The sequence below is a fragment of the Furipterus horrens genome, unplaced genomic scaffold (assembly GCF_987537825.1).
Source record: "Furipterus horrens unplaced genomic scaffold, mFurHor1.1.pri manual_scaffold_7, whole genome shotgun sequence".
In the NCBI taxonomy this organism is placed as follows: Eukaryota; Metazoa; Chordata; class Mammalia; order Chiroptera; family Furipteridae; genus Furipterus; species Furipterus horrens.
The window spans coordinates 130,413,605-130,427,619 of NW_028327177.1; the positions used below are offsets into that span (position 1 = coordinate 130,413,605).

Here is a 14,015-nt window from a genome sequence, read left to right on the forward strand (position 1 = left end):
CAGGTTTCCGAATTGCTATTTTTGAGACTGAAAGAGGGTGCTGTCAATAATTACACCAAGACAACATGAGCAGATTGACCAACCAGATTGAGTTGTTTTTTGATCTCCCAAGGCCCTTGGCTCAGAGCCTTAAATCCAGTGTAAATAGTAAAAATAAAAAGAAGGAAAGAAAGATTGCAGTAAACACAGCACACTTGATAAGGACATTGTGGCCTTGGACACTGGGGCTACACAACCTGAGTGCAGGCCGAGTGTAAGAGCTGACTCTAAAACAGAAAATTGACCCCCTAGGAGGGAAATATTGGGAGAGCCAGAGCCGGGGGGCTCCCCACAGCTGACCAGAAAGGAGACAAGCCAGCCTGAGACTCCCAGGCCAGGCCCTCTTTGGGGGGAAGGCCCTTTGAGTGTTAGGTGCATTGGGATCAGTGTTACCGAAGGACTCAGGGGAAAAAAGCCACATGGGGCAAGAACTTCAACACACACCAATTTGAGGATTCATTACAACCAAATATTTAGATTTCGCCTGCCTTGTATCTCCTCTTTTCCTGGTGTAGGTGGTATCCAAAGTAGGGGTGACTTTCTTTTTTTTTCTTTTTCTTTTAAGTCAACACAGGGCCAGATGAAGCCGGTTAGGAATTTTAGGACCCAAGCAGAGACCTGATTTCCTTTATTTGCTTACCGAAACTTTATAGATTACGTGACTGTGATACTATTGTCCCATGTGTCTACCCCCCCGCCCCCCGCCCCCCAATCAGATCTAGCTTTTCTCATCTTTTTAAGTTTATCCTCGAGTGTCTGCTTGGGTGGTGGTGAAGTTCTGTAGGAGATGGGGGAGGGCAGTTCCTAATTCCATTACCTGCTGAGTCAGGGTCTGTAGGCTGCCCGATAACTTCTGATGTCCAGCACTCAGGGTTACTGTGTGAAGGGATGCCTCACATTCACAAGCTTCATTTGTTGGAATGAAGTGGGATTTCTGAGAAAGCGCTGTATCTAGGACTTGACATGATTATTTCTCATTACCATCGTTTTGTTAATAGAGGGGGGAAAGAAACAGTGGATGATGAACGGTCCTGGGAATTCAGGCTTCTTAAAGAGGAGTTTGAGTGCAATGGTTTTGCCGCCAGTGTCCCCAAATGTTGACCTCCTCCCCCCGCCGATTGTATCTTATTACTAGTTAGTTGGCATTTTTCTGCCTGAAACCCTGGTGGCCTGGGTGTAGGGGTTCCCTGACTCCTGGCCAGATCCGGCTGTAATTAGGGCTTCTTTAAGACCACAGCTGTTAAGAGCTGCGCACACTTGTGGGAAGAGGGATGGGTGAACTCCCAGGGACTAAGGCTTCATTTCTGGCTTTAGCTGGGCCCCTTGACAATTCCTGATTGTCTGGTTTGGCAGCTGAACTGATCCTTTGCAGTTGGTGAGGTTTATCCCGGTTGTCCCTTGTGATTCCAGCACAGGTTGGGCCCTTCCTCCCCAGGTCACATCGTTTAAGACTGGAATGCAGCTTTTCTGCCACCCAGTTCTTCCTCGGCTGGACCAGTTTCTACTGGTTTGCCTAGGCTCTCCCTGTCCCACCCACCCTTTGTTTGTGGAGTTTGGTTTCTGTTTCCCACACCCTTCTTTAAAAAGGCCGTTAAGTACTAATTGTGCTGAATCTGAGATAGATGTTCTGCTTAGTATTCCTGTCTTATCAGCTTGTTATCCCCACCCTACCTGTGCCTTTCCTAGAGCCTCTGCCATTTGCGTTTTTTCCCTCTGGGGCGGGCGAGGAGAGGGAAGATCCACCCAGTAAACTGCCTTGGATCAGGGGACAGCCCCAGGGCTCCTCCTGTTGCTCAGGTGACTCCCAGGGAGGGGGGTAGGTGACTCTTTAAATCTGGTCTTCTAGTCTCTCTGGCACTCTCGCCAGTAATGTCCCTTTGGCATTTTTGGGGGTATCTTTGGGATTAGGTTTCCTATTGCTGGAGTAAAGGGATGAGTGGAGTGTGGGTGTGTGACCTAAACTAATTGCCTGGCTAACCCGCTACCTTGAAAAGGGTTTAAAAAAGAAACCCACTTCTTGGTAAGACTTAAGGCCCTTCCCCTCTGCTCTTGCCCAGTTTGCCTTTGACTCGCAGAGGAAACTGTTGAGAGACTGGTGATTCCTGAGGTAAAGGAGGCACTGCAGGAATGGCCCGGTTCCCTATATGGAAGGTTGAGGGCTCCAGAGAGAGCCTCGGCCTGGGGCTTGGTGACAGGCACAACACAGTCCTTGCCCCCAGCCCCTTCCGAGGCATGGGCACTTAGTGGCCTTGAGAATACACAGAGGCTGTCTCCTGCGCCCTTGATTGGTCCCCTCCCCAATTAAAAAAAAAAGTCCTGCCTGTGAACAACTCCGAATTAAAACAAGATTTCTACAGCAGTAAATGCTTGGTTAACCTACTGATTTGCAGGCAGTGCCTGGTAAGGTAACCTGCTCTTAAAATTGTCAACGGATGTGACAGTGTATGTAAACTTGGGCCACCGGAAAGGCCAGAGTTGGATCGGGCCTTTCTTGTCCAAGGCAGAGGGCAGCTGACTAATAGGAGTTCTGCTGCTCTTGTTGGAGAACTTGTTGGAATGAGGAGAAAAACGAAAAGTTTTTGTTGTGTTATGTTGGAGGGAGAAAATATGGCTAGAAATGTTTTAAAACCTTTTTTGTTACTACTTTTATTCTTATCTGTGTCTTTATTTCTGCTTTCTTTCCCAAGACAGTTTTTTTCCCTAGGTGATGAATGCCTTTCCTTGCTTTAAATCCACCTGTCCATATGATCTCTGCCACACAGGCAACTGAAACCCCTTTTGCTACTTTAGGAAGTGAAAAGGTTCAGGTGCACAATGTTGCCCACTGTTTAAGAGGTGAGTGAGGACTGAGTTACACGGCCACCTACAGAGTCTTCACCATTAAAAAAAAAAAAAAAAAAAAAAAAAAGAAAGTCAGCCTCCAAGCACCACTGACTCTCATCCAGAACACATTTTAAAACTGTACCTTGCTTTCGTGACCACGGGTGGCAGCGGAAAAACTTATCTGTGTCAAAAATCTATCTTCTGGCGTCCTGTTTAAAAATCTATAATTTACGTGGACAGTGATCTCGTGTTGGAACAAATCTCGATTTTATTTGCTGCTGGAAGCCGCGTGGGCCACTCATTAGTACATCAGAGGTCAGATGCATGCGGGGTCGGCAGCTGGGGCACTAATGATTTCATACGGCTTTGTATGAGCTCCGGCCGCCTGCCGCGCTGTAAATCGGACTCGGGGCTCCGATTTTTTTTCTTCAAAACCTCCGGGGAATTAGTCCGAAGCTTGCCTCTTGTGAGCTAGAACTTAAGATAATATTTATAGTGGAGGGCAAAGGAGAAATAATACCTAATGGGAACATTGTGGGAAGAATGGGAGCAACCTATTCAAAGTAAATTACATGGGGCCACTGGAGTAACTCATTGACGGGCGGACTCAATGAGTATTTATTAGGCCCTTCACTAGGAATAGTGCCGTGCCAAGGCCAGGCTCCAAGATTCACCCCATCAACAACACGAGGCTATTGGTGGCAGGCTTTCCCCTGCACTTTTTAAAAGATGTAATTTACATAGAATAAACAGATTGTGAATATGCATTTTGAGTTGTGACGATTTATATACGTACACCTGTGTGTGCCAATAAAGGTATTAGAACATTTCTGTCACCCCAGAACAGTTCTCCAACTTCTCTGGTTTTTTTTCACCTTTGATTAGCTTTACCTTCATATAAATGGAATTATGCAGTGTCTTCCTTTTCAGTTCTGGCTTTTTCCACCTAGCATATGTCATTGAGATTTATTGGTGGGACTGCACCAATCAGCAATACATTTTCATCGCTAGAAAATAGTCTGTTGTTGGGTATATACCACAGTCTGTTTCTCTGATGTGGAAGTTTTTATTTCTGAACTGGAAAAATTGTTAAACACCCAAGTTTTATTTTAAGTAAATACGGTTTTTTGTTTGTTTGTTTAAAAAGTATGTTTGGTAGGCGGTAATCCAAAACACAACTCTGGCCATTCCAGGTGTCACTGTCATTATAACATGGATTGTTGCAGAAAACCCAAGTGCATATGTGTCATTTGCCAGTGTGGGCCCATGTTAGAGCCTTCGAGAGATGTGAGAGAGACTCCATGTTGTGGGCAGCAAACCTGCTGGCCTGGGTGGGCACCGCCAGCGATGAATGTGCCTCGGGCCGCATGGTGGGGCCAGGAATCGCACCAGAGTGAGGGGGCCGCTGCGGGTCGCGTTCCTAGAGGCAGACTCTGGGAGTCGGGATGGTGAGCTTGTCCAGCAGCAGCTGCGGAAGGCAGACGTCTCCCAACAAGGAAGGCCTCGGTGCCAGCAGAACGGGGTGTACCGGACGCATAGCTATATTCCCTCTCCCCATCATCCTTGGAGTTGCCGTGGATATCGTCGCACGCTGGGTATTTTATGACATCATGTTTATAATTGATAAGAAACATTAGATGTTTCTTCTTGTGACTTCACAAAGACTCTGAGAAATGCCCACGGTAGCTCAGTGTGGGAAGTGCTGTCTTCTGCCCCTGGGTTTTCCCATCCGAGTCCCCTGCACCGTCCCCGCCCCCACTTCTGCCCTTTCAGCTCACCTGGACAGTTTTTCCTGTTCTTGTAAAACGAACTGCAGCTCCCTGAGAAAAAGGTCAGGATCCCAGAAAAACATGCCCGTGTTATACCGTCCTTCCTGCCTCCTAAAGCCCCACCCCGCTGCTGCCGCCACCCCATACAACTTTTTAAAATATATTGATTTTTTTTTCTTTTTTGAGAGAGAGGGAGAGGGAGAGAAACATTGATTTGTTGCTGTGCCCATCTGTGCATTCATTGGCTAATTTTTGTTTGTGCCTCTGACTGGGGATGACATGAAGGCATGACCAAGTGACCTCAGCTTATGGGGTCTACACTCTTAACCAACTGAGCTACCCGGCCAGGGCCTGGAGGCCCTTCCTTGAGTGGGTCAGATTGACTGCTGTACCCTCAGCTTTAGGGAGGGGGCTGTGGCAGGAAACAGAACACTATTTTGTCTGTGACTCTGGCAAAACTAGTGGAAGGTGTGTGTGTGCCGTGTTCCCAGGTGAGCTTGTTCTCTGGAGTTTCATCTTCAAGTCAGTGCCAGAGGGGAAATGCTTTCCTTCCAGGATGAGCTCATTTCCATACGTGTTACGTTGTCGACCAGCAATTTTATACAAAAGCTATCCCATTTTCAGTGGCTATTTTTTTTGTAATTGGAAGTAGTTGGATATGGAAAGGAAACAATATACAGTTTCTTTGTTATTCTTTTGTTTATTTCTTTTTTTTCTTTTTTTTACACAAAATCCTATGTTACTCTCAGTTTTAAGAACGTAATGCAAGTGCAAACACAAGTTAACTTGTTTTGGGTCAACTACGTTTGGGCTTGAAAACATGAGTTTTTTGTGACCGGTCGACACTGCGTTTATGATTCAGAGCCAAAAATTGGGTTATTTCTCATTTTACCAACTCTGCAGATAAGTAAGCTCAGCCAAATTCATTCATTCAACTATGGAAACAATTTACTCATCCAATTATCTGTTCCTTTTTATTTGTTCTTAGTTCTAAAAAGGTAATCTGTTCTATTGCTAATAAAAGCTGTGTGCTGGGGGAAACACAGGCTGTGATGTTCTGCAGGGATGGTCTTTGGGGGGCGGGGTTGCTAGCTAGACCATAAAGTGGGGTGGGGGTGGGGGGCTGTGTGCCCAGCTCTGGGGCATTGGGACCTTGTCCCAGAAGCAAGGGGGACTGGTCCTGGGAAGGAAAATAGTAGCTTGCAGGGTTTAAGAAAGCTTGTCAAGTGAACAGCACGTGACATTCATGGTCATCACACTGCACCAGCATCCTCAGTGAGCCTGAAGTTGTTAGAGCCAATGGCCTCCCTCTCTGAGTTCAAGCTTTCTTTTTCAAATTTGCCCATGCAGCCTAAAAATGGGGCCTAGAGCTGAGCCAGCTGTGCTTGGGGCAGCCCCACCTCACCACCCGGGACTCTGGACGCTGTTGCCTGGTGAGTCCTGGTAATGAACTTTGTTCAGCGAGGTGGCCAGGCAGGTGTAGCATATTTGTCTGAGTCTTTTGCCCTAACCCTTGAGATCAGATGTGCCTCAAAAGTTCTGATTTTAGAAAGTTGGTACTGAGCATGTATATCTGTTAGTAAGCCATCACAAAATAATGTTACTAGCATTTTCTCAGGAAATACATGAAATCGCACTCAGTGATAAAAATCATAAATCGTTTTCATGCCAGTTCAGATTTTGCCATCAAATATCATATGCAAAAACTTCTGATTTCCAGAGCCTGTTAAGTTTTGGAATTGCAGGAAGAAGGGGACTATGGGTTTGTATGGGGGGACCCCAATGTTTGCTTCACTGAGTGTTTGAATGGTTCCCCTCTGGGACTCATAAGTTTGTTCTTAAAGACCCCTCTTCCTGTATCTTGCCTGAGACCACTTCCATCATCCACCAGGCACCCCTAACTAGCACTTCCCCCACCCCTTGTGTTTGGGACCATCCCCAGCAGCCATTACCAAGGGTGCGAAACACAACAAGGCTTGCTTCCTTCCTGCTGCTCCTCTTTGTGCTTTTCTGTCTCTCAGGCACCCACAACAGCTTGTACCCTGAGTCCCAACATTGGCTCTCTCACCTGGTATCTCCCTGTCGGCCTTTCGTGTTCATTTGGCCTTATTGGGAACAGAAACGGGCATTTAGCAACCTGTGTTCACATGGATAGAGGTGGAGTTGCTAAATGTTGAGAATCCTTACTAGCACCACTAAACAGGGAGATGTTTTCCCCAGTGCATCAAGTGATAGCACAATTGGAATAGTATCAAGTTGTATAAAGAACAAGGATAGTCACTGCAGCATTGCATGTGTGATTTTTGAAAAATTAGGACTTTCCCATCCATAGATACTAATTAATAATTAAATAAGTTATGCTACATGTCCAGGCAACATAGCATGCAGCCATTCATAAGGCAGGCAGCTTGACTCAGAGCATTCTCCACGTTGCTATTGTACAAGTATTTGTCTCCAAAAAAATTCACACGGATAGAACAGTATATTTTTGGATGATCGTGTAAGTTGGGGGAGATTTAAAACTGTTTGCTTATGTATCTTTGTGCATTAAAAATACATGTTGTGTTCCCTATCTAAATAATTTCCTCAGACACTTTCCTTCTCCACCAAAATAATAATAACAACAACAACTTGTCCTCAGCCTGGGCTCTGCTCTGCTGTGTTTGAGCTGGTGGTGATTGTGCTTAAACAAGGGTCTGATTTCTTTCTTTCTTCTCTTGCTGGGGTGCCCCACGGCACAGCTCTAGGTAGCAGCACATGGCCCCGGATGCAGCAGGACTTCGCGTTCAGTGTATTTCCATAAATCAAGTCAAGCTTGGTTTCGATGTTATTGAATAGATTTCGTTTCTTGGCTGGACTTTACTCCTTGAACTTGGCTTACCACTTTTAAATAGGAGAGTCTGCGTAGTGGCACACGCCAATAAGGCTTCTGGTTGTCACCAGTCAGTCTTCACTTCATGTCTAGGTGGGAAACTAAGAGAAGCATCCCTTTTGGGTGGGTAGAGACCTTCTGTCTAAGCCCGAGTTTGTGGGAGGCCAGATGTCCCCAGTCATTTTTAAGAGATGTGGGGGGGGGGGTTCTCAAAAATAAGTTTACAGCAGTTAATATATTGTATTTCAGTTTGCATTTTGATGACGAGAGGCCCCTCCATCCTTTGAGCTTACATTTTTCACTGATGTGAGCAGTTGTATTTGAAACCCGAAGCTCATTCTTACAGATGAGTGGTGTGGGTGAATTCCTTGTTGGATCGCGGGTAGTCTAAAAAGTAGATTTCCAGAAAGCGCTTGTGCTGCGCACGCGCGTGCACACACACAGTTGTGTTCGTTAACAAAGCACTTGATTTAAACTCTGGCTAAGGAAAACCTAACTTCGTGGTATTTTTATTTATTTGTTTTTTCTTTAACCTCCCCCTCTGTCTCCCGCTGGGCCCACATTCCTAGGTCTTTGTCTCTGCATGGTATTTTAGAAATTTTGGGAGAGGAAGGCAGTGGGTGGGGCCTCCTGGAAGCTGGGGGCAGGGAAGAGGGTGGTCACTCACAGGGTCAGAGGTCGAGCCTGCTCCATTCAGCTGGGGCAGCCAGATTGTCGCCATGCGGGGGCGGGGGAGGTGGGGGTGGGGGCGTGCCTCTGCATCTGCCCGGGAAGCCCCAAACAGGCTGCCCCAGGCCCTGGAATTCCTCCCACCAGAGGTCTGCTCCTCCCCCCTCACCCCCTTCCTGGAGCCATAGTTCATGGCCTCTGGACCCTCCACACAGCCCTTTCTTTGGAAGACAGGGGTTCCAGTTTTATTCTGTAAAAATATCTTTCAGCTCGTTCACGGAGTTGTTCCCAAGCACATCCTTACCTATTGATTGTGTTTCACAAGCCTTGAAACAGTGGGATTTCGGCCTTAGGTGCCGAGCTTGTTAATGGGTTAAAAGTTCTACTCCAACTTTTTGCTAGAAAGTTTATAAAATCGATTACATTTTCAGTATTTGGACACTATGTTCTTTTTAACAAAATCGATGATTTATTAATTACTACCACCTTGAAACTGTGCTTCTACTCAGACATAGCTTTTTATGGGGAGCTGGGTGCTCCCCGTGCCCAACCAAAGCGTCACCTGGGCACCTAGAGCTGCACTGATCCCATGGGCACGAAGCCAGGTGGGATTTGCCCATTTTAGAGGTAGCTGGACTCTCAAGGCTGCACATGTGAAACCAAGCACTCTGCTACCACCCTTCTGACCAGGATTTCTTTTCTGGCCACTTCTTTAACACCTAGTAGGATTCTCGTATGCACCACAGTCATTCAGGCTCTGGATTTTCACAAACCTAAAACCCAGAAAAATCACCTCAGTTCTGGGCAGTTGCGCGATGGGCGCCTGGAGCCTGGTTTCCTGGCTCAACCCGGAGTTATTTCCAAACCTCTCAGTTTCTGAGGTCGAGACCCCAGAGACAGGGTTCTTGGGATTTCGAGGGTAGAATGGATCTCCTGAGGTGTACCTAGTCTGACTGGCTAGGTGGTCCCATGACCAGATAGTGCCAGGCTCAGGTGAGCAGCCTCAGGTACTTTACCAGTCACTGCCTGTGCAGATGAGAGGTTGCCCAAAGGCTGGAGAGCAGGGGGTCTCTAGCCAGTCGGTCCACACAGCTGTCCCAACAACAAGTTAATCCTGAGAAGAGACAGAGAAGATGGCTGAGCAGTTTGGCAGGAGGGGGCCGGAGACAGAAGGTTCTGCAGCATGCTTCATTCTAATTTAAAAGGAACCTTCTGATGGAAGGTTTTCACACTTGCTATTAGCATAGGAGTGAGTCCTTTATTCCCATGACAAATGGAGGGAGCAAAGGGAAGGAGGAACCGGTAGGCGAATTGCTTTAGCATCACGTCATTAAAATAAAAGAAGAAAGGATTGTCCGGGAATTTCTCCCAAATGTATCTAGCTTTGCATCTTTCGGTATTTCTGGTTAGCTTGAGAGTCTTAGGTTTATCAGATCAGAAAGATGAGCTCGTCTCTGAATGGTGGGCCTGCTTTTAAAAACGATTGGTCTTAAAGAAGGCAAATTGCCAACACTTGGTTGCAGTCTACCATGGCTCCTGGAGAAAGGGATTGCACTGGACGACAAAAAGCGGTAGTAAAGCTAAGAACCTGACCACATTTCCCCCCCTCCTATGAAAAAAGAGTCCATATAACTTGCTGTATCAGAGCCATTTCTTAAAAGTAGGACCATAATATCCAAATCTTTTCCTATATCGGAATCCAAAAGTTCTTGGAGCAGTAGCCTGACCCGTGCTGGATCACATACCTCCCTATGAACTCTGTTAACCCAGTGGAGCTGGCTTATGTACTGGACTGAGCCATTTGGGAGATGGTTTCCTAGTGGATGTATGTGCTCCACACCAAGACTTGGGTGGGTTAATAAAATAACCTGGGAAAGGAGGGAAATGGCACTCTCACTGTTTGCCTCAAGCCGTTTCTGTGTGGGACTTCAGCGCAATAGGGGGGGCCCTCAGGGCTGCCAGCCCCTCTTAATCTCTGTCTCCCTATATGTAGCTCTCAGCCAAGATGAGCTCCTGTACAGTTTCCCATCTTGGACCTCCAGGATGCCTACCACGGTGCTGTGGGCTCTGCATGAGCTGACCAGTACGAGGCACGTGCTGGCAGCAACTCCTCAGAGGTCTCAGGTTGGCCTCCCTGCTCTGGCCTTGCCAGCTGTGTGGCCTTCAGCACCTCACAACCTCTGGTCTTCATTTGGGGATTAAGCGCGTTGTGTGTGTGAGAGAGCCCCCCCTTGGACACTGCTTCCCTGCCTCCTGTTGCGTGTTGGCTGGCTTTCCCTCACACCCAGGTGAGGTGTACCAGAGGCAAATTTAAGCTCTGCTCTTGAAAGCAATCCAGCAAACATTTACAGAGAGCGGCGCTAAGTGCCCTGCTCTGTGGAGGATACAAGACTGGCCCAGTTTCTGTGCCAAGGAGCTGTCGCTCTTGAGAGCTCCTCATTTATCAGCAGGTGGAGGTTGTGCCAACCCTCCTCTCTCTCCCTCCCAGCGCCCTGGGCCCCAGGGAAACAGAGAACATCGCATAAAGCAGTTCTCTCAGCACAGGCTGCCTTCCAGGGTCAACTCCTTGGAACAACTTGGCAGGAAGAAGAAAGACAAGAAGCTGGCTGACCTTAACTACTAGCTTTTGCCTTCATTCCAGAAGCTTAAGCCCTTGGCTTGCTTGAGTGCCTAGAGGACCATGCTTTGCATGTTATGCTAATCTCCTTGATGGGGGCTTGGGATGGGGAGGGCAACCTGTGGTTAATAGTGGCTCCTACCCTTGCTTCACATGCCCAGAGGCTGGGATGGCAAGAAAAAATTTCTGGTGTACTCTTTCATTTGGGCTTCTGATCTCAGTAATACATAATCTTAGAACTTTTCTGGGTAGTTAAGATACAGGGAAATGTTATGCCTTTGGGGGGTCTCAGTTACGTAGGTGGTCTGTTCTTTGACTGGGGGCAGGGGGCAGGGAGTAGAGCAAGTTGTGCTCACAGTTGATGACCCTGCTCCCTGTCCTTGTTGGGGCTGGGCTCCTTCTCTTTGACCGTGAACTGACTGGGTGGCAGTCTGGGACCCAGAGCACCCCCGTCGCTGTCCTTCCTGTCTCCAGTCCTGCATCTCATTAATGCCTGTCCCGTCTCTGGTCCCCAGGTGCTGCACCTGTACTGTGACACTTGCTCGGTGCCCATCTGCCGTGAGTGTACAATGGGCCGACACGGCGGCCACAGCTTCATCTACCTCCAGGAGGCACTGCAGGACTCACGGGCACTCACCATCCAGCTGCTGGCCGACGCCCAGCAGGGCCGCCAGGCAATCCAGGTCAGTCCTTCCCCACCCTTCACCTCCTTCCCTTGTCCTTCCTTGCCTCGAGCAGAAAGCCTTTCCTGCTCCCTTTCAGATGGTGTGTGTAGATTACTGGGCAGACGCCAGTGTGTAGGGGCCATGGGACAATGACCCAAATGAGCTCCTGTGGTATCCATGTAGCACCAGTCCCTGGGACCCCGGTAGCCTAGAGGGTGGGGGGGATCTCCCTGAAGTCTTCGCAGATTAGGATGTGGCCAGAGGTACTGGCCAGCCGGTGGCTTGTTTTAGGCACCTAGCCTGGGCCCCTGTCACATCATCTGTCTGTTTCTCATCCAGCCCCTCCCACATCTAGGTGGACTGAAGGAGGACTGGGAGCTTAATGCTTTTCAGACGGAGATCTTTGTTGTTCAGAGTTTGTTTGTTTGTTTATGTATTCAGTTATAGGTGAGAAATAAGTGAGCATGGGAAATTTCACATGAGTTCAGAGTCTCAAACTCTCTTCTGGGTGATCAAGTCACATCCTGGTAATTTAAGACTTGTTTCTATTGAGTCTTCCATCCCTTTGAGGTTAGGAAGGGACACATGTAACTTTTCGCAGAGTTCTCTCACATAGGTAATACTGTGTGCCTGAATGGATTTTGAATCTTCTTGCCTGATTCAGGTGATAAGGTTTTCATAAAATAGAAAAATATTGAATAGGAAATGTGTTATTTACATTCTAGAGTATTTGGATCAGTGAACTGTTGAAAAAATATTTAGGAAAATGGTTAAAGAACTGACCACGTGAGACAACTGTAATAGCATAATAAATAAAATATGTTTTTTGAAAAAGATTGACCATATGCTCTAAACAAGGGGTGGAAGGAAGGATGGGTTAGATTTTAATAAATTTCTCCCCAGCTATCACATTCCTATGCATGATAATGAGGTCTTTCTGATGAGTCACATTATCAGATACGCAAGTCATAACATTGGAAGTTTGGGAGTCTATTTCTGGAATCATTTATTCTTTCATATTCTTATGCCTTCAGAGTGTCTCTTGATGGCTGTTAAATCTAGTTTGTCAGCACAGTTCGGTCCATAGTTCTTTTATTTGTATTTTATTTTAGTGACTGTTTCTGCAGGTTTCTCTGTCCTAGACATCATCATGGAGAGTTTAAAGAACTGCTGGTGCCTGGGTTCCCCACCCCACCCCCGATTGTGGTATTATCTGATGAACCCCTTTCTGTCCTTGGAGATTGAGAACACTCAGAGTCCTCTAAACATAACCAGAGAATTGCCCGTGAGCTTTGTGCTCTGCTGGCGTCCATCACCCTGGGGGGAAACACGAGTTATTATTTGCTAGGGACTCCAGGAGGAAAATGTGTGGTGAAAATGGTGAATTCTCAGGAAGTACAAACTTGAGCTTTTTGTGGAGAGGAGAGACAGGCAGATTTTGTCTGCCATGCTCAACTTCCTGAACATGGTCAGCGTTAGCTGAGAGTCTGCTGTGCAGGTAGTGAAAAGAACATAGGAGGGAAAGTCAAATATAGTGTCAAGGCAACCTTGCTCTGAGAAATCACCTGGAGACCACTGTGGGATCAAACAATGGGTTTATTGAGGGAAAGAAGGGAGGGGGTGGAGGGGAGAGGCAGCTTCCTAACCAGCTCAAGGGCCTGTAGGAGCAAGGGGAATGGGGAGCAAGGGAACAGGGAATGGGAACTCCTGGTCGTCCTCGTGGGGCCCGTAGGAGTCCCACCTGCACTTCTGCAGGCACCTTTTTTATACTTGTCAACCACACATTTTGGTGAGGGTGAGTTTGCTTATCAACATATTCAGTAGGTCATTTACAGCTCATTGCCCTCACATCAACCCACACGCACCAGGTTAGTTAACATATCGGGCTAGGTCCTTTACCATTTTCTTTGGAAACTGCTAAGTCCAGGACCAGGTTGATTAGCACATACCAGAAGTCCAGGTGGGCATTCTGGCTGCCTCCATGTTCTGACAATTAGTTGGTACTATTAATAGCTGACACTGTAAATACTGGATCATGGGGCACTTTGTTGGGAGAATCCAAGTGGCAGGTTGGGCAGGTGGTTTTTGGGAGGTGAGTTGGGACGCTCAGTCCATAAACACCCTGTATGGCCACACTGAGATACGCCTGCTTAACATCAACTGCGTAGATTGTTAATAGACCCCCTTAGAACAGTGGTTCTCAACCTGTGGATCGCGACCCCTTTGGGGGTCGAACGACCCTTTTCGCCTAAGACCATCAGAAAACATATAATTACATATTGTTTTGGGGATTAATCATTATGCTTTAGTTATGGTTGAGGGTCGCCACAACATGAGGAACTGTATTAAAGAATCGCAGCATTAGGAAGGTTGAGAACCACTGCCCTAGAAAGTCCTTGTGTAACCGTGTGTGTTTGGGGGAAGGTGTACCCTTGCTGTGGCTCTTGGTTATAATTCTTTAAAACGTGCGTTCAGCCAGTGAGTGATCTGAAGATTTGGGGTATAATTGAACACCTGTTTCTGTCTGAAAGTTCTTAACACATTCTCAGTGCATTGACCAT

General features: G+C 47.2%; 1 protein-coding gene and 1 long non-coding RNA gene across 2 annotated transcripts in view; both read left to right on the forward strand.

Annotated features, from left to right (window-relative positions):
* The window catches only part of LOC150005227 (uncharacterized), a 392,161-nt gene that overhangs the window by 152,522 nt on the left and 225,624 nt on the right, over window positions 1–14,015 (forward strand). The gene's annotated exons all lie outside the window — the stretch shown is intronic.
* TRIM71 (tripartite motif containing 71) overlaps window positions 1–14,015 on the forward strand; it is a 61,494-nt gene that overhangs the window by 31,628 nt on the left and 15,851 nt on the right. The window contains exon 2 of the mRNA XM_090283038.1: window positions 11,305–11,472. Within this exon, the coding sequence (XP_090139164.1) occupies window positions 11,305–11,472 (168 nt within the window). The remainder of the gene's footprint in view (window positions 1–11,304; window positions 11,473–14,015) is intronic.